General features: G+C 39.9%; 1 protein-coding gene across 1 annotated transcript in view; it reads right to left on the bottom strand.

Annotated features, from left to right (window-relative positions):
• The window catches only part of Rassf8 (Ras association domain family member 8), a 146,908-nt gene that overhangs the window by 28,004 nt on the left and 93,336 nt on the right, over positions 1-25,568 (bottom strand). Inside the window, exon 3 of the mRNA XM_023718937.1 lies at positions 4,469-4,670. Coding sequence (XP_023574705.1) covers positions 4,469-4,571 — 103 coding nt within the window. The 5' untranslated portion in view covers positions 4,572-4,670. The remainder of the gene's footprint in view (positions 1-4,468; positions 4,671-25,568) is intronic.

The raw sequence follows: 25,568 nt of genomic DNA, 5'->3' as shown, positions 1-25,568 counted from the left end.
AGCAATTAACCACTAAGAAGAATATATGCAGTGTATTATTTGTTGAAACTGTCCTTCCGATTTGATTTGAAACTGTCTCATTGCTATCTGTTTGTCAATAAAACTTTGAAAAAAAAAAAGAATAAATGAATGTAATGATTTGATTTCATTGTAAGAATTGAGTTTTAAATATTTTGTAATGGAATTAAATTCCACAACCATTGTTTTTAAAACCCGTAGTTGGCCATGCCATGCAGATCCTGTCCTCAGTAACACGGAGGTCAGATGAGACGGGAAGAGACTCCTCCAATTCCATCAGGCCAGCAACGAATTTTAACTGAATCACCACGCTATACAAGCTAGATGAAAGGTTAGATTCTGATGCCTCCTGCACAACTCATCTGGGCACACTTTACTGAGTGACACATTTAGTTCTGCCTCCAACACTACCTTGGTGTGGCCCTGACACTAAGGAGAGGAGCACTTCTGTAGCTGTCTCTGTCTGCCTACAGCATGGTAGTCTAAGCTGCCTGTGGTGGGGTGGGTGCCACTGTCAGACAGGGTTACCGAATTAAGCTACTGCAAATAAAATACTGATTTATTTATAAATAGCTGAAACAATTGAGCCTAATCTCAAGCATCATTAATGTCATACAGTGACCAAAATTACAAACAGAGATTTTAATGTACCATAGAATTTTATTGGAAGGCTCACACAAATCAAAAGGAAACAGGATAACATATTACTTTCACCCAACTAATAGAAACTATATTTCTATGAAGTAATAATACAAAAAACTTGAAAATAGACACCAAAACTCAAAGTCAAATATAGGTCACCCTAAAACTTATAGCCTTATACAACCATTTTTAGAAAATCACAATTTCCACAATTGCTTTCAGAGTAGTGACACAAAACCCTCACCTAAAAGTTGCATTTTGTTATTTCTTCAAGAAATACATACTGAACACAAAACATTTACCAGAAATAGCGCTAGGCCCTGGAAATGTAGAATCTATTACACATCTTGACTACTAACCCTGTTTTTAAGTTTTTTTTTTCTGCTTCCTCTTTTTTTTTTTGCAGCATTTTTTAAATTGAGAAATAAATATGAATGAGACAGTTTCAAAGCTGATTCGTAGGACAGTTTCGATAATCAATACATTGTGCATTGTTATCTTCTTAGTGGTTATCCATAGTATAAGAAGCAGACAGGATTTCCTGTCCAAACACTATTAGTACACCTCTTTCTTCTCATTGAATTAAGTGAAGGTAGGTATATCTATCCTAACTATTCTGCATATATAAATACAAAATGATCTTTCCTTTTTAAAAAAAATTTTTTTGTTCTGCCAGAGGTGGATATTCTATTGGCATCTAAATACTATAGGTGTTTGAATTCAGCTAAACAATCCAACACTGTCCAGCAGTCTATAATATTAGTGGGTTATCCTCAGAAGTTATTGAGTTGATCCTTTAACAGCTCATCGTATTAATATGGCTTTACTTTATATATCTTGTTTTTATACTTTTCTGCTGGATGGTTAAGACCAAGATAAAGCAAGACCTATATTCCAAGAAATGTAACTTTTGTATCTGATTAGGTCAGTCAAGTACTTTCAGGATTTATCCTGTAGCCCCGTACCGCACTTTGTAGCTCCTTTGTCAGCGTCAGCCATGAGGATGAGTCATAGCCATTGCTTGACCAATTTGTTCTCTGTGAAAGCCTGAGAGAATGTTTTTTCTCTCCATGTGACTCTCCCCAGGCACACTATACATCATCGATCACATTCCTCTGTGGCTCCATAGTAAATTTTAGTTTTGACACTTGATTTTTTCCTTCATTATCAAATCTGCCCCATGCTGAAGATGAACACTGTATATTATTCAAGAAAACAGGCTAGCTGGCACTAGTCTCTTATGAATGGAATGCAAACACAGCCCTGTGTTTCTAGACATATTAGAAATATTAGTTACACTTGCCTGTTTTTGAAATCTATGGAGAATATGATACCCATTAGCACTGAAGTTTTCCAATAAGATGTTTTGCTCCTTGAGAATTTTATAAAATCTATTGCATACTTCAGGATTATCATACAGAATTTTGTATACATACTTACCATTACGACTTAAAATTCTTTTTTTTTTTCCCCAGTACTGGGGACTGAACTCAGGACCTTGCACTTGCCAGGCAAGTGCTTATTCTACTGAGCTATCTCTCTGGCCCTGAAATTCCTATGATTGCTACATTCTCCTAATTCAATGAGAAGTATGATTTATACTAACAGTGTTTGGACAGGATATCATGTCTTCATCTTATACTACGAATACTACGAAGACAACAATATGCAATGCATTAATTATTGTAACTGTCCTACTATCCTGTTTTAAAACTGTCTCATTACTATTTGTTTCTCAATAAAATTAATAAACAAATAATTTTTTTAAAAAAGAGAGTATACAAATATGAATCGCTTCTAAGGTGCAAGTGCATGTGTGTATCGGTATAAGCCATAACACACATTCTTCATGTGAATGTAATAGATGAAGATGTATTACAAGCAAACGTGCGCAATAATGATTGCTAAATGAAAGAATTTAAAAACAGCAGCCATGTACAATTAAGGAAAGTAATATCAAAAACTGAGAAAATGCATAAAAGAGGGAGACAGTGAGACAGAGAGACAGTGAGAGGGAGACAGAGAGACAACAAAGTTCTAATAAGAAAAGATCAAAGGTGATTCTGCAAAGCCCATTAACAGTAATATATCATCTATAGAAATTCTTTAGACTAAAATTTATAATTTCACAGGTTGGAAAAAGAGAAAGCCTATAACACACAACTTGATACATTATTGGATGAACTTGTTAAAATTTACCAATAACAATTCTTACTGATACAAAGTTTATTTCCTTTTTATCTCAAATATATTCCTGTATTTTCTTTGTCCAATCCAAAGTTATCTTTGAATCAATGTGACTTTTTTTCTTATTGTTACAATTATAATTGCTCAAATAAAAATTCAAAAAGCAAAAAAAAAATATTCTTATGATTGGGCTGGGGAGATAGCTCAGTTGAATAAGCACTTGCCTGGCAAGCACAAAGGCCTGAGTTCAATCCCTGGTTCTGCAAAAAAAGAAAAAAAGACTTGTTTAGGGGCTGGGGAGAAGATAGCTCAGTAGAATAAGCGCTTCCTTGGCAAGTGTAAAGGGCTGAGTTCAATCCCCAGTTCTGAAAAAAAAAAAACAAAACTCAAAAAACAAAAAAACCCTTGTAATTAGTGATTTCTGTAACAGAACTAACATTACCACATTTTATAGTCTATAAAATATTTTGATACATGTATCTATTATATATAATTATATATAATAGATACATATTTACATAGTCATAGTAGAGATATAATCTTAGTTCTATGAGTCAACCAGTATAGATATGATTATCCTTATCAGTGAAAAAATTAAATCTTAAAGAATTTTAATATATTTCTTGATGATATACAGACACTGTACAATATTTATGGAAAAATGAGAAGCTATCAGTATCAAAAAACCAAGCATCTTGGCATAGGACACTGCCAACTTCGAGCAGTTCGCCTGCCATGAGCCGGGGTGGCGCAGGTACCTTTGTCAAATGCTACCAGGTACTGGCAACAGAGAGCTCGCTGCAGTCTTGCTCCAGCATGACACGCTTCCATCGCAACCCAGGAAGCGCACGACAAGCTCCACAGGGTACTCAAAACGAGGCATGGAGTATGCAGGACACAGAATTTTCTCTTGATTCATCTTTGCTATCCATAAAGGAGGACGCACACAGAAACTTTAACCCACGTTACTCATTTCACTGAGACAGGTGTTCATACCCTCATCATGTTCCAAAAACCCTTCTCCTAACTAATAAACATACATAAACTATGATAAAGACCAAGAAAATAAATTAGTAGAAATAGTAGAGAAGCCGTGAGAAGGATAACTGGAGCCGGGAGATGTGCCAGTAAACATGGACACAACTTCCTTTTCACTGTACAGTAGGTCTTAAAAATTGTATGTTATCTTTCAAATAAAGAACCATGTTATTTAGTTTGTTGTACTGTTTTATCTAAAAGTATTGAGAAATTGACAATGATAGGATTTTTCCTTACGAGGGGTTCTGGGAAGTAGGAATCTGTGTTTTGGATTGGGAAAACACCCACAGTTCCGGAAATCACAGTCTAGGATAAACACCAAGTGAGAAGACAGCGCTGGTGCTACAGCCAAGGTCACTTAGGTCTGGGACAGGGAGTATCGCAGAACAAATAGCACAGATTTTCTAGACAGGGGCAAGTGGTAAAGCAAAGCATGCCTTATCTGTGAGATTCATTATGGAACCAAGTTAACAAAAGCCACGAGACCTGCATGTAAGGAAACCACCTGTGCGCACACAAACACATGTCCCTAAAAGAGTCATAAAGTAGTTTTATCTCGCAGCCCCCCACGGAGCTCACTTACCTATAGCTTGGGCCAAGGCTATGACAACCTCCTGGCAAGTTGTGACTTCTGTAACCCCACAAACGATCCTCTGGACTCCATCCACCCATACTTTAAGTTCCATGGTGCACTGGCCAGTTACCCAAAGGCCCCGAGAGTGGTCATCAGGGTGTCAGGTCATGTCTCTGGTTCCCAGGGCACGGAAAAGGCAGTCTGTAGTCAGCTAAAAAAAGGAAAATACAACTTATAATACAGGAAACCAATATTTGTTGCATAACATCGTTATCTAAACTATTACATGAAACAAAATAAACTTTAATAAACCATAACCCCACTATTATTAAGACTCTCAAGCCTGCCTGTTTTTTCTCCAGTACTGGAATACAATGCAGGGCCTTTGTACTGAGCTACATACTTAGCTCTTTATTTTTTGGTGCTGGGTATTGAACTTACAAGTGTGCACTTGGCAGGCAGCTGCTGAGCTGCTGAATTACACCCCTGATCCTTTATTTAAGGTCTCAATAGGTCACCAAGTTGCCCAGGCTGTCTGCTGTTTTCCTCTCTTAGTCTCCCTGAGTGCTAGGATCGCAGGCATGTGTCTGGCCACATGCCTACTCACTTTACAGAACTGACTTTACCAGTCATGATGATGCTTCACGTCACTACTACCACTGTCATAATAACAAATTAATTATGTGATGACTCCCTGGATTAAACACTCTCATTGCATAAGCCCTGTTGCTCGATGCATATGCTTTTTTTTCCCTGTCTCTTTTTGTGAACTCATTCATCACGGTAGTCCTGAGGTTTAAAAAAGAAAAAAAAAATTACCTATCATTTTAGGGGTCTTACATGGCACAACCAATTGCCATAACCTTGCCTGTACTGCACAGTGACAGTTTTAAAACAACTGACCAGGAGACCCGCTAACCCAGTTGGCAGCCTTTCTAGTGTGCCCGTTGCCTCCCCACAGGACAGCGAGTGTGGCCCTGTCCCGGAAATGCCCATGCCACGCGCTGCACGAACGCCGGTGTGCCCGGCTGAAGGAAATGCCTTTCTTTGAAGGCTCTCAACTTCCTAGTGGATGAAACACTATTTCTTTCTTAATTAGTGGGGTCTGTTAATTTTATTAAATTATAAGAGTTATTTGAACAATATAAACCATCACCTTTCTACTTCCTACTTTTGCCAAGTGCTTGATTTTTTATTTGCCAAGCAGAATTTTCCCATGCCTAGCACTGTCCAGTCAAATCAAATGCCTTGAGTTCACCTTTTGATCTGCGTGTTACTATCCTGCTAACAATCAATTACACACAGTTCTTAAAAAAACTCAACTCCTCCCACGTTGTCCTTATAATTAATTTAGGATTTATTTTGTTTGTCCATTGTTTTGTGTTCTGCTTTGTTTTAAAAAAAATGCTAAAGTTTATAAGATGCAATAAACATTGACTTAAGAGAACATTTGGATTTAAGGTTTGTAATAGCACTGGTGTTAAGGGATTAATGACTAATATTAAAAGCTTACTCAATATGAAAATTTTTTCTTATAAAATAATACTGTGAAAAACAGCTTAACCCTTACTAGCTGTCTTAGAAGATCTAAGACAGTTCTGGGCTACCTGGTTACCTTGGTGAACAGGCTGGAACACAAATGAAGCGAAGGAGAAGGAATGAATGGCTTGCTCCAGAAAGCACAAAAACGACTTTTGGTCATCTCGAAAACAAGGACTATTAGTCTGAGTACTATTTTTACTATATACGTGTGTGTGTGTGTGTGTGTGTGTGTGTGTGTGTATCTTAAGCTGTACATACACCCCACACAGACACATGCAGGGAAGGTCTGAGACTAAGACACACACACACACATACACCCCATCTTGCCAGAGTCCAGCTGATTCCCGTAACTGTTCCTTAGTTATGAGGCCCTGGAAAAATATGGTTTTAATGCCAAAAAATATACAAAAGCTGGTAAATAAAGTTAAGCAAGTTTTTTGCAGCTATACTTCTGAATCTTCAATTGGCTGCTGTGTGCTTTAAATTTCAAATACGTGTTGCATATGCAGTGGTCTCCCAATCTAGACAACATTTAAGGAAGGAAACAGAAGAGTTCTGACTTGCAAAACTGGTTCCTTGTATGCAGTCTATTTACTAGAAACAGAGTATACACTATTCTTTCTTGGGTGGGGGGAAGGTATAAAAAATGGTTAGACATTAAAACATCACTTTATTAAATTAAAAATCTGAATTAAAATCTAATATCTATTCTCTTATTTTTCATTAAAAAATAATTTGAGAGGGCTGGCCAAATAGCTCAGCAGACTAAAGCGCCTGTTGAGGCAGACACAGCAGCTGGGGTTCAATCCCAAGTGTACTGGGGCTCTGCCACGGGGCGCACTGAGACAGCAATTGAGATGGCATGGTGGCGCATGCCTGTAATCCCAGCTCTTGGGAGGCTGAACACAGGCAGATCACTACAAGTCCGATCTGCATAGTAAGACCCTGTAGACCCTGTCCTAAAATACTAAATAAATAAAATAATAATTTAGAAACATACCAAAAAGGCTGAAGATCTTATTACCTCCCTCCCAAAGAAACCTATTATTGAAAAGAAGCTCAGGGGAGTCATAATTTAAAAGGAGTAGAATGTGCGATCTACTCACTTAACATGTGTTAAAGTGACCACGCTGCCGACTACAGGCACAATGCTGCAGAGCAGATCTCTAGAGCTCGTTCATCTCTTATAACCGAAACTTTACACACCATAAACACCAAGTGCCCACTTTCCTTCTGCTCCCCGCTCTTGGCAAGCATCATTTTATTCTCCTTCTATGAATGTAACTATTCTAGGTCCTCATCTATGCGCTACAGTCCTCTTTAGTCTTTAGCATACTAGCACATATTTTCTTGTCTGAATCATCATTATTTCATGTTGAACTTTAAGGCATTAAGTGAATAAAAGTGAACATAACACAGATACACTCATCTGTTCAATATTACAAAGTAACCTTGTATGAAAATACTGAGCCTACCATGGCTTATTACCCAGAGAAGAATGGGACTTGCATTTCTGTTTTTTGTCTTCTACAATTGGAACCTTAAGGTAGACAGGAAAAGCCTTCATGAAGCAGAGATCAATGGATCTGCCTGCCTATTTCTAGGAGAGCCATCTTTTCTAGGTCTTATTTCTAGGAGAGCCATCTTTTCCCGAGAAGATGACTTCTGTTTGACTTTGGGCTGCACTGCCCACCATGACATGAGGAGATTCTCCAAAGGCCAGTGGTAACTCATGAAAGAAGAACCCATAACCCATCTTCCCAGCAGAAGCCCCTAGCACTTGTCTGTAGAGCGGCAACCCGCCCAGCCCAACCCTACAGCTCTACACCGAGCCCCGAATCCTACATGGTAGGTGAGTGTGGTGGATCACTCATCACTGGAACCAAGGACCCTGGGATGCAGCTGGAATTTGGAATGCGCTTTCCCAGGAAACAGTGATTCTGACAGAGTAAGGTTCTCCCATTAGGGCATTCATTGCTCTAGCTTGGTTACTGTTACCCTTCCAAGGTTTCTATACTTTAACAACTTCTGTTCCATACCATGCTCCCAGGGAACAAGTGCTCCTTAGCTGAGCATCTGTCACCTTCACTTGTGGAGGAGCTCCCATGAGATCAGTGCTTTGTAAGGAATTCCAGTCAGATCTCATTATCTGCATATGCCATATTGGTGAATCTGCCTGCCTACTACAGTTTATTTGTAATCCCAGAAATCAGTAGCGGGATTTCATGGTTATTCACGGATACACACGGAACAAAGAAACACCAGCTGCCTCAGTCATTTTCCCAGGTGAAGCTGACCTGGGTGATGCGCTGACTTTTGATTTTGGCTTTCAGACTATCAGTAAGCGCCCTTCTATCAGTCCATTTACTGCCATGTTCTTTTGCACTTTTTTTGGCGGTGGGGGCGATGTCACAGTTTAGAATAGTAAGTACTCATGTGTTTCTGCAGCAAGAAGGTGAAGCAAGCTGGGGGTGTGCTTGGCGGTGAGGGTTGGGCTGGGCAGGTTGCCGCTCTACAGGCAAGTGCTAGGGACCTCTGCTGGAAGATGGGATATAGGTTCTGCTTTCAGGAGTTAGCACTGGCTTTTGGAGAATCTCGTCAAGGCCCAGGACTTGGGAGGCTGAGGCAAGAGGACCACTGTGAGTTCAAGGCCAGCCTAAATAGTGAGACCTTTTTTTTTTTTTTTTTTAATGTATTTAGTACAAGGTCTCACTAGGTAGATTGGACTTATAGCGATTCTCCTGTTTTCAGCCTCCCAAGCACTGGGATTACAGGCGCATCTCAGCAGGCCCTGGGGGGCAGGGCCAGCACTGGCAGGCCAAAGATTGAACTCCCAGCCCCTGCATCTGCCTAAGCAGGTGCTTTAATCTGCTGAGCTACCTGGCCAGCCCTTGAGACTCTTATCTAAAAAACAAACAAACAAAAAAAAAACCCCAACAACAACAACAACAAAGAAACCTTAAATGAGTTGTGGCTCGTGAAGAAAAATACATTAGATAAGCTATGTTTAAGTGTGGGTTATAATGCAGTTAGCTGTGAGTTAATGTATTAACAATTTACGCAAAGTATCTTTAAACAGAAAAATGATTAAAATAAGATTATATATTAATTGATTACAAAAATACAACTGAGCCTTATAGGAAACTAACCCCCATTTTCTCTAGGAAAAATGGCTCAGTATTCACCAACTATTCATGCTGACCTTATAGAACACAAATATGTGAAAAATGACACTGACTCCATATTTTAAAAGACCATCACCATCTTCTGTTGGCAGCTTAAGGTTATTAAGCAAATACGATCACTGGGACATAAAAGCGAGCATAGAAGTAGCTTATGGCCAATTTTAATACTCTGGGAAGTAAGAGTAGATGACAAGATAAGGAGGCTGATACCCTCAGCACAGGAACTGGCCAGATGGTGTTAAACTTACAAACTGGGAATGGGACAAGGATCATGGAAAAGGGCTGTAAGGTCTATAAAATGTCCTGCTGAACTACAGGATGCAAACTATAACCTTTTGAAAACAATGTCTTTATATAACTTGAGAAAAATATACTAGCCCTTCAGTGCATCTTAAGGCACCTAATAGTGACGGATACACAACTTAAAGTTTTGTTAGGAACAACATAGAATATGTGAAAAAATTTAATAGAGTCTTGCATTTTCCTCACTCCACGTGAAAAGTCATTGGAACTCTTAATTCACCTCTTCTACAGATGGGTTCTATAATTTCTTTCAGAGATATTTAAATCCTAAGATTTCTTCTTTGACAGTAGGTTTTTAAAATTTGCAAGTCTAACCAACTGTGTATATTCATTATTAAGTCAAATAAACCTATGTTCTTTTCTTTACTATTCATCATCCTCAGGTGACAACCTGCTGATTTATCATTGTCAAAATATTATATGCTCAAGTGACTATTGCGCAATCACAGCAATTGCCATAACTGGCATCTGTGCTGCTGTTACCCAGGCTCCATGTCTCATTTATCTCTCACAACACAATTCACTGGGTTGGACAATATTAACCTCTTTTTAAAGATGAGAAAAGTGGCTGCCAAAGAGCTAGACTAACTTTTTCCATTTCAAAAGTTTAGTAATATAATACACATTTGAAATTCAGTTGAACAAAGAAATAAAAAAAAAGGTAAGCCCAGCTTCTCCATAAGGATGCAAGTAGTCCAATATATGCTTTCACTACTATTATGCTGAGCTACTGGAAACTGGACTCAAGGCCTTTCCACTGAGCCACAACCCTAGCCCTTTTTTGCTGGTAGGACAGGCACGTACCACCACTCTGGGCTCAAGTATGTGCTATTAAAATGTATTAAACTAAGAGACTGAAGAGAATTTCAGAAAATAGAAAGATATTCCTTGCTACTGGATAGGAAGAACCATACTTCCAAAATTGTTATACAGATTCAATACAATCCCAGTTAAAATACCATTAGTATACCTCACAGATCTAGAAAAACATTGCTGAAGTTCATCTGGAACCAGAAGAGACCTAGAATAGCAAAAGCAATCTTGGGTAACAAAGGAAAGGCAGGAGGCATCATAATCTCTGACATGAAGTTATACTACAAAGCTACTACGATAAAACCATCATGGTACAAAAAAAAAAAAAAAAAAAAAGACTTGAAGGCCAATGGAAAAGATCAGAAGACACAGACACAACTACAAGCACACTCAGCCACCTTATCTTTGACAAAGGGGCCAAACATGTTCATTGGAAGAAAGACAGCCTCTTTAATAAATAGTGCTGGAATACTGGCTTTCCATATGCCAAAGGCTAAAAAATAGACCCATGCTTATCATCATGCACCAAAACTACAGTCTAAATGGATCAAAGATTTAAATATTAGGAATGAAACACTAGATATTCTGGGAGAGAAGATAGGTAGAAACCTTAAGGACATAAGGGTAGGTAAAGAGTTCATGAACAAAAATCAAAGCTGCCCAGGAAATATTTCAAAGAATCAACAACTGAGATCTCATCTTTTCAAAAAGTTTCTGTACATCAAAAGAAATCACCAACAGAGTAAAGAGAAAACCCATGAATTGGGAAACAGTTACAGCAGACTGTTCTTCAGACAAAGGAGTCCTATCTAGAACATATAAAGAATTAAAAAAAGTCAGGACCCCCAAATTCAAAGACCTATTCCAAAAATGGGCATCTCAGATGAACAATCACCTCACAAATGAAGAGATACAAATGGCAATACATGAAGAAATGTTAAACATCATTGGTCATTCAACAGATACAAGTTAAAACAAAGCTCTGATACCATCTTATGGGAGAAAGCATGGCTATCCCCAAGAAGTCAACCAATAACAAATACTGGAGGAGATGTGGGGAAAAAGGAGGCCTTCTCCACTGTTGGTGGGAGTGCAGGCTGGTACAATCATTATGGAAATCAGTATGAAGATTCCTCAAAAAGCTAGGATGGGAGGTCCCATTCAAGCCAGCTATTCCCTTCCTAGGTATTTTTCCAAAAGAAATGAAATAATCACACCACAGCGATATATGTGCACCGTGTTTATAGCAGTGCAATTTGTCATAGCTATATCTTGGAAACAACCCAAATGCCCATCAACTGAGGAACTGATAAAAAAAAAAAGATATGGTATTTTTACACAAGGGAGTATTATTCAGCTATAAAAAAGATACATTTGAGGTTTTGGAGATCAATGGATGCAGTTTAATGTAAGCAAAATAAATCAGATACACATAGGCAAGCATCGTACTCTCTCGCTAGTGTGAGAACCAGAAAGAGTGCTGCAAATCTAAAAGGCACAGCAAATATTGTGAAAGGGATGGAAGTTGTTCAATGGGGAGGAAAAACTGGGGTGAAGAGAAGGGCAAATGAAAGGAGGAAAAAAGATCTATTTAGGCATCTATGCAAGATAGTCTGCATAATTGCATTGTTGAGTTCTGCTGGTCTTTTGAAAGGAACAGTTAATATTTAATTTCTTTTTCTTTTCACTTTTCCCTGTTTTGAATCGTTAACTTCGTTTTTTGTTTTGTTTTATTCCTTTAAATGAATCTTTCACATTTATATCTGTTAATCTGAATAGCTACTTTGAAGATAGCATCATTGTAACACAGCAAACATTGAATTCCTATTTGTTTAATGAAATCTTATATCATTTCTAATGATTTTTTTCTATCACTATTTTGTATTCTTTAAAAAAAATTTTAAAAACAAATAAAATGTCCTAAACCACCTTAACAAATCACACCTATAATTTCTTGCAAATTTGTAACTATCAACAAACATTAAAAAAAAAAAAAAAAAGGGGCTGGTGAGATGTCTCAGTGGTCTCACCTACTTAGAACAAGCTTAGCAAAGCACAGTGACCGTGGTTCAATCCCCCAGCACCACATGCCAGCCAGCCCTGCCCCCTGGTGGGCTGAGCTGGCCACACACACACACACACACACACACAAATAAATAAATAAAATAAAAAAAAACATTATATAAAAACTTGCCATTCTACAAGAAAGAAAAGAAGCAAATTGATGTTGACCAAGTTTTAATTCAAAGGGACCTGTGATAAATATATATCAGAATAATGACTGCCTAACAGTTAGATTTGATTTTTGGGACCAATAAATTATCTTGGAAATGTGTTTTGTGTTTCCTTGGGCTGTTAGAATGATTTTATAAAAGTAACCTGGAAGGAATAGGGAATAAATAACCTTTTAGAGCTGTTAGTTAGTGGATTAGGCTAGTAGGAGGAATTATTTGGGACCAATAGGAGGACCAATAGGAAGACCCAATTTGGGACCAGTAGGAGGAATTTTGGGACCAATAAATTATCTTGGAAAATTATATTCAGATTTATTTTTGCAGAGTCCTAAATAAAATGTTTGCACATAAGTGATTATTGACCTCTTACCTTAAATATAAAAGCAAAGCTTATTCTAGATTTTCTACAATTTATGTAAGCTCAAATCATTTGAATTTACTCCGCTGAATGAACTTTTTCCAATGCAATGTCAATTAGTCAAAACAACTTGTCCTTTTGAAAATGTAGTGCATGGTTTATAATGTGGATTAATTAAAAATCATTTTTGTACATAGAAAAAAAATTTTAACTTTTAAAAATTACAAATTTTAGGGCTGGCCAAATAGCTCAGCAGATTAAAGAACCTGCAAGCAGGCGCAGGCCTGCCATGCTGGCCCCTCCCCCAGGGCAAGCTGAGATGGCAATTGAGACTGGGTGTGGTGGCGCACCCCTGTAATGCCAGTTCTTGAAAGGCCATAAACAGGTGGATTGCGACAAGTCCTATCTAGTAGTGAGACCCTGAACACCCTGTAGACCTTTCCCTAAAATATGAAAATAAATAAATAAATAAAATAAAAATTACAAACTTTTATACAGAAGGGAAAGTCAACAGCAATGAGAGTTTTTGGAAACATTAACAATAGCATCTTGTAGGTTAGAGCGTACATTTGAAGAACAGCCAATAAACTCACAAATTTTATATGGACATTAGAGAAAATAATTCATATTTTAAAATTTCAATTATGTTTAGTATAAAACATGCTATAATATAAACTTGTTTGTATAAGAATGATCTATTGGGAATCTTTTTTCTTTAAAATAAATTTTTATTTATTTATTTCCCCCCAAATAAATTTTTAAACGAACATAACTTTAGTTTTCTATTTAGCACCAAATTTAGTGCTAAAAGGTTCTTAGCTTTCAGTTAATTTTTTTATTGCAGAGTTCATGTCCAGCCAAATCACTGAGCATTTTATTTCCCTGAACCACGCATAATGGTAAACATTGATCTGTGACTGCAATCAAGGCTTCTCCACACCTACAGGGAGCAAACATTCAGGGAGCAGTTTGAAAACCTATCTGGAGCACTGTGGATTGCAAACCAAATAAAAGATGATTCATTTCTAAATTAACAATTTGGGTAAATTTTGACCTGTCAAAGTTCTAAGTAGAAATACAGTCTTCATGTAGTAACTAATTCAAGGAAAAGCAAAATGCTTATAATTTCAGAAAGAGACGTTTCTAGTAACCAAGGTTAGTCTCAAAAATCAATTCTGCTTCAAAATAATTCCTCCTACTAGCCTAATCCACTAACTGACAGCTCTAAAAAGTTATTTATTCCCTATTCCTTTCAGGTTACTTTTATAAAATCATTCTAACAGCTGGAGGAAACACAAAACACATTCATTGCACTGAATGCTACTTTGCTTCTAGCTGGCAGAAGAGCAAGCAGTTCGCTGGGGACTTTAGGGCTCACACATCACACCCTGGAAAGGGTGATGGGAGAAGAGGGCACGGTGGTCAGAGGGCCGCCCTGGGGAGGGACAGTGGTCGATTCCCAGTTAAAGGAATGTCAGGGAAGTGATGGAAACCAACCAGGACCAACACAGGGCTACCAGCTGGGCCTAGCTCAAGGCTCCAGCAGACCTCGCAGTGCCAACTCCTGATGGTCTCAATTTCTCTGGCAGTGGTAACCCTGTGTCAACTCTAAACTCAAGGCCACCCTGTACACAAGTGTTGCTGTTCTCAGCATATGGACCTTTTCTTTTTTTTTTTTTTTTCCTTCTCTTTTTTTCTGGTCAAGTCACAAGAAGATCAACAAAACCCCAAGATACCCTGGGCTGTCTGCTGGAATGCTAAGGATGCCACGCGCTCCTCACGCACAGAGGTGTCAGGGAAGGGTGGACACACGATGGTATCTTACTAGTCGTGTAAAGGCCCTGTGTGAGTCTGCTTACGTGACTACAATGAAATATTGGAGGTGAGCTCATTTCTAAAGGAAAGCCTTAGGTAGCTTAGTGTTACAGCTTCCAGTCAAAGACTGGGTGGCTACACTGGTTTGGGTCTACATGAAGGCCTAATTGTGGATGGCATCACATCATGGCAGGCGCCCAAGGGAGAGGGAGCGATCACACCTCAGACCAGGAAGCCAAGGGCTGTGCAGGGCCAGGCTTTCATAACTACCCTCCTGTTACAACGAGCCAGAGTCTTCCCTTTTGAGGATGGGAGTCCAACTCAAGACCTCCCTCTGCGCCTCATCACTCCTTAAAGGTTGATGCCACCTCCCAGCACGGCCACCCTGGAACCAACCTTCTAACCCAAGGAGTTGTGGAGGACACGCACCCCATATCTTAACCACAGTAGTCACTCAATTCAGACAGCTCACTGAAACGTGGACACGGTATCTTGCCTTTTGCGGTTAGCAATGCATTAGTATCAACTAGCTAGCCAGGTTCTGCCACAGGCACAGGGTCACACAAAGGAAGGTTTACAGAGCCCATCTTTGGAATAATATTAATTCAGATGGCTCAGATTAAAATTTACAGGTACCGAAGTACAGAGTACAGAAGATGTTAAAGCTATTTCTACAAAGAGTTATTAGTGGTATCCAGATGTTAGCATGAAAAAGGCTGCATGTGATCTGTATTTGTTAATTTTCTTATGTTTATGGAAGGTGAACCAATATGAGATGACTCTAGAATTTGACCATAGCAAAATATTTCTTAATTCATAACAAAATAACACACCACTGGGTTCTTCTTTTGCTTCAGTGTTTGAAAAGCCATCTATTTTGCAGTTACGCTTCTGTGAGAGTCCCAGTCTATTTTGTGGGTCTGGGCCGGAGATATAGCTCAGCAGCACAAGTGCCTGTCTGGCAAATGCAAAGTCCTGAGTTCGATTTCTGAACAACAGAACAAAACAAAAGACTATGTTCCATCAAGATATAAAGAAAAAAAGAAAATTTTTAAAAAGATTACCACTTCACATTTGGATATTTGGGCTAGGGCAAGCATAGGGTCCTGAGTTTCATTCCTGGTTAAAAAACAAAAACAAGATCACCTGTATTCTGCAGGCCTCTGGAGATAGTCTGAGTCACGTGCCTAGTGCCATGCTCTGCGACGGGTTAATTTCTGTTAGCTCTTTCAGAACTGTGATTAGAGGCTGCTGTATACACGCCAAAGTCTTAAGGTGAAAAGCGCTGAACTCTAGGACTAGTTAAGTCGTTAAATCACGCTTTCTAGTACACATGACAAGGTGTGGCTCTTGTTCACTGACCGTGAGAAAACCAGCAGTGAATATACATCTAAAAAAAAAATCACCAAAAAGTTGGTGATAGTCTAAAAGGTAGGTTTAATCGTAAATATATTTGCGGGCTTTCTCCTTGAGCAGGTGTAGTCTAGTACTGTACTTTCACTGCAAAACCAGACAATCAATCAACAGTAATGCTTCCCTGCTTTTCCTGAATGTACTGACAATGAGAATAAGAACTAGCTAACACGGATCTCAATATTTGCAGTTACGGTTACAGATAATTCTTTCAGTACTCATCTGTAACTCTCCATGATGTGAGTTATTATAAAAAAATAAAAATGAGGCACAGAGAAGCCAGATACTTGGGCCACCAGGTGGCAGATCCAGATAATGGGTAAGCTCACAAGCACTCAGAATGGACCTGTATTTATTAAACATAGTAGGGAACTTTAAAGGACCCTGCTAATCACTACGCCTGGCTCAGGAGAGACAGTAACCACGAGGAGGCAGCCGCTGTAGCTGTAAACCCCAGCACTATTAAGCTGGGCGATAGATTGTAGGCCAATTGCTAAGCCCAAGCTGAGAAGCACGGAGCTCACTTCAGTAATCAAATCAGACTTAGCAAGGAATATACGTGACCGCAGAGGCACCTGATGAAAACCGCCACCCCCCCCACCCCCGTCCCTCATGTCAGCATGGCAGGGGCAGATCTGTACTCTGAACTACAAGGTTATTTGATCTCAAGAGTTTGTGTCCCTTCCGCACATGGTTCGCCAAAGAGAATCATTTTTCTTCTCTGCACATGAGCAAATACAGGCCACCTATGAGACATGGAAAATTATGTTCATTATTTTATAGTCACCATTTAGATGTAATAATCTAATTCCTAACCTTAATATTTAAAATATTTATCATTTTGCAATTAAACCTACCAGTTTACTTAAGAGGGGATAAAAATATGTATTTTTTAAAAATCCATGTAGCAAAGATGACTATGGAGTTCTTATTCATAAATATGGAACCCATCAATTCTGAGAAGCAAACCCATTTGTTATAATTACACCAAGAGAAAAGTGAAAATATTCAGCAAAACACCGTTCATCCTTAAGGCCAGCGTTAACCAGTCAGAACTTCTATGCCAGAGCATTTGTCTTTGGAGGTCTGTATTTTTAAGCTAAATTGGTCTGTAAATACTTCAAAGCAAAATAAAATAATTTTATGAGGAAACAGTCATAAAATAAATGTACATAAGTGAAGAAAATTTCAGTCCATGACTGATGAGTCAAAGATGGTGCTACACTATAAAACTCTTACTAGATTACAATATAAGATTCAATGAATACAGTACACACAGCAGGACATTTTGAATGTTTCTTAAAATATCATTATTATATTTATTCAGTTGATAAAGAACTAAATTCTACAACAGCATGGAAGCTAGAAATTATACTTGGCTAGACTAACCATATACAACCCCTAAGAATCTTCATTAAATTGGAACTATTTCAGTTCTCTGACACAATTTCAAAAGGATCCATTTGAACAGTTTGAAAAGGGAATGAGTTTTTCTTTAATCTTTAGGGGTCAAGAATAATTTTGCTTACCTTGTTTTCTAAAGAAAGCCTAAGTCAATTAAATACTTAAATCTCCAGATATGCAACACTAAAGTGTATCCTTTTGCGATACTTTAAAATGATAGATACTTATTTTAATAAATACTGATACAGAGATTATTAGATTAACAAAAGCAACAATGCTACTGTCCCACAATGCACCTCACTCTCCACACATCTTTACCTGCCTTTTTCTTTAAGGACACAGTATGTGCTGCTCTGCAGCTGGAAGAGAGAAAACGCTATGCCGACTGATGGACTTTGAGTATCACGAGGGAAGACAGATGCTAAGCTGGAGGCGTGCCCTGTGAAATCTGAGGTCAAGGAATTTGATATTGACGGTTAACATCGCCAGTGATGCTGAGTGAAGTAGTCTCCTAATGGACAGGAGCTTATTTATAGAACCGACCTACGTCTAGCTCCCAGCTGAGAGACACTACAGGCCAGGTGAAGATGGACTGTCTTGCCAGTTAGTGGTCAGGCTGCCTGAGGAAAGCACACACCTAACTCAGGGCATACAAACAACATGGATGCACGACTGGAAGGATGGCTCCGGAATCAACTGTTCAAAACCCCAATACACTTGCCAAATTAAACTGCTTGCACTAAGGCAGGGACCTACGGACTCCCCTTTTATGTTTATAGATTTTCATTTTATTAGTATATCCACAGTGTTTATATTTCACCAAGTCCTACATTGTCAAGAAGGGAGCAAGGCTCAGGCCCTGGCGAAGCTGCCTGCAGGAAGAGTATCACCCTGTGGAATGAAGTGGGTTAAGAAATGTGGCCAAAGCTTAGGCCACCAGCCACTAAAATCTCTATCCTGCTTCAGTGAGTTGCAAAGTAGAAAGTACAAGTAGCAGTCCAAGTAAGTGGACAGGAAGGGGCTGGGGACAGCATCAGAATAGCATATGAGCCTAGCATGTGAGTAAATACAATTGAAACAGATTTTAATCAACACAACATACTACGGTGAAACTGAGAAATCTCTGTGATCCATTTTCACAGACTGGACATTCCCAGCTAATCACCTTCAAAGTCTAGAAGAATCCATCCCTCGTCTCAACCTCCGCAGGCTAAGGCAACCACACCTGTCAGCGATCATCACAGACTACTCCGGCCTGCTTTTTAGCGCCACAACTGGCCTCTTGTAGAACAGTATTCAGTCTTGATGAGAGAGCCACGGCCTGCCAGTCTTCCCCTTCTGGCTCTCTTCTTTTTCATCCACTCCGTATGTGATAGCTACAGTAAAATCTTTTCCAAATACAAGTCAGCTTTCACCCTCCTCAGGTATCTAACACCTGTCTACTTCCTTCCGGAAAAACCCCAAATCCCTCAGATCGCTGATGTGCCTACCACCCCTTGAGCACCTTACAACTCCACCGTCATGTGAAGACATTTCAGCTCTTTGAGTAGCTGTCATTTTTTCATCTCTGAGTGGTATATGCCGCTGCTTGGAAAAGATTTCTGATTCTCTGACTACTACTTGCATGTTCTGATTCTTAGACTACGGTTTGGATCCTTGCAGTGTGGTGGCGGTCAGACTCACATGGTCCTAACCGCAAGGATGCTGACAGGCATGCACTCAATTAGAGGAAAAGCCCAGTCCTAGTGAGAGACCATCAGTAGGAACCAGGTCATGAAACAGGTATTTAAACATTTCAAGGGCAGGCCAAATAGCTCAGCAGATTACAGTGCCTGCAAGCAGGCGCGGGGGCTGGGAGTTTGATCCCTGGGCCTGCCATGCTGGTGCCAGCCCTACCCTTGGGGTACACTGAGGTGGCAATTGAGACTGGGCGTGGTGGCGCAAGCCTGTAATCCCAGCTCTTGGGAGGCTGTAAACAGGAGGATCACTACGAGTCCGATTTAGTAGTGAGACTCTGAACACCTTGTAGACCCTTCCCTAATGTACAAAATAAATAAATAAATAAAACATTTTAAGATCAGTAAAGTCCTGAAGTATTAATTTAAACTTCTGGAATAAGCATTAGATCTTAGCATTAATCGATGTCATTGTGAATATTATTTACCACATTGTAAAATTCTTAAACATGTTCTAATGCAATACCTAAGGATGGAATGCTGTAATTCTAATGTATGATCTGTGGTTTGCACATGGTTGTAAAGTGAAACAATTAACTGAAACAACTTCATTGATATTATTTTAAAAATACTCACCAAAAGGAAAATGCTCAAGTAAACCATACCTATGGAAGACTGAATGGGAACATAAGTATAAAATAATATCTACCGTATCTTAGAAATGGAAAAGAAAACCCTATACAGTAGAAAATCCTGACATGGCTGTTTCTTAACACCTTATCACTTAAACAAAGCTTTTTCTTCCCTAAAAATAAATTAATCAAAATACATTGACTGTAACTAATCTAGAGGAAAGACACGCTCCACGTTATAAATGCAGGGTTTAAATAAAAAGAATGTAAGGAACCTAGTGAGATCAAAAAGGAATCGACAAAGTACACTTCATACACTTCCCAAACCACCTTCAGATTCCGGTTGAGAAATCACACATCTGAGTAAGCGCCCAGGAGGACGAGGACAGCAGACCACACACAGGCCTCGGGTGAGGGTCGTCCCCCATCTCCAGCTAGGGAACACGCAGTGCGCATGACACAGCGCTCTGTCTGGTTCTTTCTTCAAATGCATCACCTGCCAACTCGGTTAACAACATTTTAAACTGCAATTTTCCCCTTTCCACCAGAAAAACAGTAAACTAACCATTTACAATGTATACGTATATTATTTTTAAAAATGCTGTGTCAAAGTCAAAAAATTGGGGCCAGGGAGATGGCTCAGTGGAATGAGCGCTTCCCTGGCAAGTGCAAGGGCCTGAGTTCAATCCCCAGTTCCGCCAAAAAAAAAAAAAAAAAAAAAAGTGAGCACAATATATTCAGGAGAGAAGACAGATTTGGTAAATTATTACAGTTACTACTATGAAGGAAATCACGCAGTATAAACCGGCAAATCATGGTCCAACACAAACTCAGGAAACCAAACCCCACAGTCCTGTAGGCGTGGGCAGGTCCCTCCCTAAGGCAATGGGAATCAGGGCTCCTGAGTGTCACCTTGTGCTGCGGAGGTGAGGTGCAGCTAAGAGGCTTCAAAGGCCAGGGTGCTCAGATGGGAGGCGCCCGCCCACCCTCACAGGTCCACTGAGGCACAGAGGAGGAGCGGCTCGTCCTGAGCAGGCTCCCAGTGGCCGCTGCACAAATGCATCAGGAGAGCCAGCTCCTCCCCCACTCGCCCCTTCCATGCTCCAGACAACTGCTCCTCTGCTCTCTCGAGGAAGGCGCCACGTCAACACTGGCCTTTGCCACCCTTACTCCAGTGTCCTCCAGTGGCCTTGCATAAATCTGTCCACTGCTTGAAATACACCTCCTGGCGCCAGAGTAACTACTGCGTACAGCTGTTAATTTTTTTTTTTTTTTTTAGTTCAAATCGAAGGAAAATACTATCTGTGCTCAGCTAGTAAACTGAACATTTTATGTAAAGGAGATCAACAATTTTGCACTTCCATTTTTAAAAATAACACTGATTCATTTAAAATTATTTATAAAATAAAATTACTTAACAGTTTAATATTTTAATAATTATTTACCAAGAAAAGCAAAGTCATGAGAATATCACAAAAATTAAAATTAAAATGATTGATTAAATTAATCAAATCCTCAAGCAAATGTGCTGAGGGAATGAGCGACACGCCCTCACACGTGCAGCACAGCGAGCCATGCACATGTGTGATTAGTATGTTCATAAAAGCATTAGAAATAGAATTATGACTTAATTTTAAGTTCATAATGTGACCTGTAAGTGTATGCTATCAGAATCAGACAGAATGTGTTGAGGAAAAGCAAACAACATTCTTTTTCTTCGTTATTTATTAAATCTAAACAAATAGCTTGATTTTTCTAAATCAAACCATTAGGTTTAAGTTTTATTTAAATAAATCCACTGAAGAAATAAATGAGTAAAAAGGAAAGCAATCCTTTCAACTCCAAGATCAAAAGGTGGGTCTTCCACAGTGGGAAAGCCAGAAGACTGAGAATTCATACTACTGGAAAAGTCAATGGGACCTGGCACGGAAATCTTCGGCTACTAGCAAGCACCGTGACACACATGAAGTTGTACTCCAGGGACAACAGGTCGCTGTACAGGTGTTAGTGCACCTGCAGGGCAACACCTGCCTCCTCCCCTTGCAGAGTTCTAAGTCCTGACGGGTGTCTGGGCCATCCACAAAGCAAGGAGGAGCACCTGTCACTAGGGTTTCCTACCACCCTCCTCCATGCCCCCCCGCCCCCCGGCCCCCAAACACCAACTGGCTGCGGCCCACAGAGCTAGAGAGAAGGCCGGTGGCCCTTGGTCCTCAGCACCCACCTGCAGCAAGCCAGCCACAGGTCCGACTCTGCTCTCCAGGGCGCTACCATCCCCTCAGATTTGCACCATGCGCATGGGAAGCACCAGCTGGACAGAGACACCTGTCCCCCAATCCAAGAAAACCGGGAGCACAGACACTGTCTCTTCCACTTAGCAACGCTACACCTCGGGGTGCCATGAAGGTCTCCTTAAGAATTCCCCTTCTGGGCCTGACCTGAGTGATACGCAGATATGAACATCAAACAAAATCAAATAAAAAAAGACAAAGCAACGTCCTGGCTTTGCACGCTGGAGCTAAGGCCTCAAGGAGCACTAGTTACACCTGACTGAAAGCTGAGCAAATTAAACGTGTTTCCTCTTAAACATGTTTCTGAAAACAAGGACATTTGAAAAAACAAACTGTTTTGCATTACCTCCCCAAATTAACCTTAGGCATTAAAGAGTAGGCTACACAAGGTTACTTGTTTGTTTTAATGTACCCGGAGGAACAGTGAGGTAAGTGTGTTGAGATGGGCCAGAGGGCCTTGGAGGCTGGGGACCTGGAGGCTGGGGACCTGGAGGCTGGGGACCTGGAGGCTGGGGACCTGGAGGCTGGGGGCCTAAGCAAAGGGTAAAACCCGTGAGTGACTCAGCAGGAGTTACAGACCCGGGAGGTCCAAATTGAGAATGTGAAATACTTTTAGGAAACTGTCAAGACTATTTTTGACTTATCTGTGCAGCTTTTACTGAATTTTTAAAAACACCATTTAGATAGTCCTATTTCTCAAAGGAACTCAGGGCGTCCTCTTCAGAGACTCGGTTCATTCTAAGAGTAAAGGCATAAAATGGCGGAGGGCACCAGCATGGGAACAAAGTATTTTACTGAGGGGTGTTAGTGCGCCCAAAGCATAAACATCACTTGTAATTGATCTTCGTGCCAAATCCACCAGCTCACGGGGTATGATGACCCTCGGGACCTGAGGGTGGAGGTGCTGGCCAGGCAGGCGGCAGCACCACAGCGATGCTGCCCAGTGTCCACAGGTGCAGGTGCTCAGAGCCGCCACAACGGAGCTGGGCTTTGCTTAGCGTGTTATGTTACATGCCTTCAAAGTACTTCACATTTGGTGCACTGGGACAGTACCTTTCTTTAGTCTCTGGCATGGAAAACAAGCCTTTGGTGGTGACTTTGGGAGTGACACAGCCGCCCCCTGTAGCTCTGTCTTCTGCTCTTATTTCACCCTTACTTTAGCACACAACCCACTGCTCCGCCCTCGTTCTTGATATACCATAGTCAAGGCATTAATCAAATCCAGTCTTCAAGGCTTTATACTCACAGTGCAGGTCCTTTTCATACAATAAAGGAGGATGGCTGAAAAATGTGTTTAGGAGTTGAATGTGGCACAGGGTGCCTGCAATCACAGTTCTCAGGGGCCATGAGATAGGAAGGTCACAAGCTCCAACCTAGCCTGGGCTTAATGACTTAGCAAGACACTGTGTTGAAATAAAGGAAAAATAGATGTTGTGTGTGTGTATGTGTGTGTGCGCGCGGGGGGGTGGGTGGGATGCTGGGGATGTAGCCCAGTGTAAAGGCCCTGGGCTCAATCCTCAATATCAGGGGAAAAAACTAATTAAAACGATTAAAAAATTAATTACTAGGGAAGAAATTATAAAGATCAGAGCACAAATCAACACACTGGAGATTAAGAAAGTAATAGAATCAATGAACCAAAGGTTGGTTCCTTGAAAAATTAAGTAAAGTTGACAAACCCTTAGCCAACCTTATAAAAAAAAAAAAAAAGCAAGACTCAAATCTCTGCAATTAGGAATGATAAGGGTGAAACCACAACGGACCCTGCAGAAATCTGTAAGAATTCACTGCTGAATTCTGTAAGAAACTTAAAAAAGACATGATACCACTACTTTCAAACTAATGAAATTGAAGGAGAAGCAATACTCCCAAATTCATTCCTAGAAACAAGCATTACCCTGATACCAAAACCTGAGAAGGACCCAGCTAAAAAAAGGGAACTGCAGGCCCATCTCCCTAATGAACACAGATGTAAAAATCTCCAATCAGATACCGGCAAGCAGAGTGCAGCAAATCATCAAGATTATACACCATGACCAAATTGGATCCACCCCGCACACGCAGGGATGGCTCAACATACGAAATCAATAAATGTAACATACCTTACTACCAGAGCCAAGGACACAAGCCATATGATCATCGCAATAGAAGCAACAAAAGCTTTTGACAAAGTCCACCTCCATTCATGATAAAACCCTACAGATAATTGGAATACATGGTTTTTATCTCAATCTGAAAAAAGCCGCCTATGACAAATCAACAGCCAACATCATGTTAAGTGGACAAAAACTGAAAGTATTCTCTCTGAAATCAGGAACAAGACAAGGAAGTTCAGTCTACCCTCTTATTCAACATAGTCCTAAAAACTTTGGTCAGAGCTATTAGACAAAAGAAAAAAATAAAAGGAATAAAATAGGAAAAGCACAAGTTGAATTATCATTATTTGTGGAGGATTTGATACTGTACATAGAACACCTAAAAAACCCCACTTTAAAAAAAACCCTGCTGGATTCAGTATGCAAATTCAGTTGTGTATCTGGATACAAAGTTAATAGTCAAAAATCAGCAGCCTTCCTGTATATGAGTCAACAAATTCACAGAGAGAAATAACACCTTTCACAATAACATCCAACAAAGCGAAACACCTCAGAATCAATTTAACAAAGGATGTAGGAGACCTCTACATTGAAAGTACCTCTACAGCACTCTGAAAAAGGACAGCAAAGAGAATGTCGGAGAATGGAAAATATCCCTTGTTCATGGATAGGAAGAACCTATATAGTGAAAATGGCCATACTTCTAAAACTGTTATACAGATTTAATGCCATCCCAAACAAAATTCCAATAGCATATCTCACAGAATTAGAGAAAATAATCCTGAAATTCAGTTGGAAGCAGAAGAGGCCTAGAATAGCACAGGCAAGCATGGGAGTATAACAATCCCTGCCTTGAAATTATACTATAAAGTGAGTGTGATAGAAACAAGTGTAGTACTGACGGGAAGATGAATGGGACAGATTAGAAGATTCAGAAACAACTCCAGACATGCACAGCCACCTTATCTTTGGTAAAGGTGCCAAACAACTTCACTGAAAGAAGGCCTCTTTAATGAATGGTGCTGGAAAAACTGGCTTTCCACATCCCGAAGATTAAAACTGCATTCATATTTTTCACCATGCACCAAACTAAATTTAAAATGGATCAAAGATCTAAATATTAAAATTGAGACATTAAATCTGTTGGAAGATAGAACAGGTGAAACTCTTGAAGACATTGGTGTGGGCAAAGGCTCTGAATAAAACCCTGCTCAGGAACTATCACAAAGAATCAATAACTGGGATCTCATTAAAAAGCTTTTACAGGGGCTGGAGAGATGGCTCAGTGGTCTAAAGCACCTACTTAGAACAAGCTTGGCAAAGCATCAGGGACCGCGGTTCAATCCCCCA

This window comes from Octodon degus, unplaced genomic scaffold (genome assembly GCF_000260255.1).
Source record: "Octodon degus isolate 3935 unplaced genomic scaffold, OctDeg1.0 scaffold00064, whole genome shotgun sequence".
NCBI lineage: Eukaryota > Metazoa > Chordata > Mammalia > Rodentia > Octodontidae > Octodon > Octodon degus.
The sequence above is the reverse complement of the archived record's forward strand: the minus strand, read 5'-3'. Positions and strand labels throughout refer to the sequence as shown.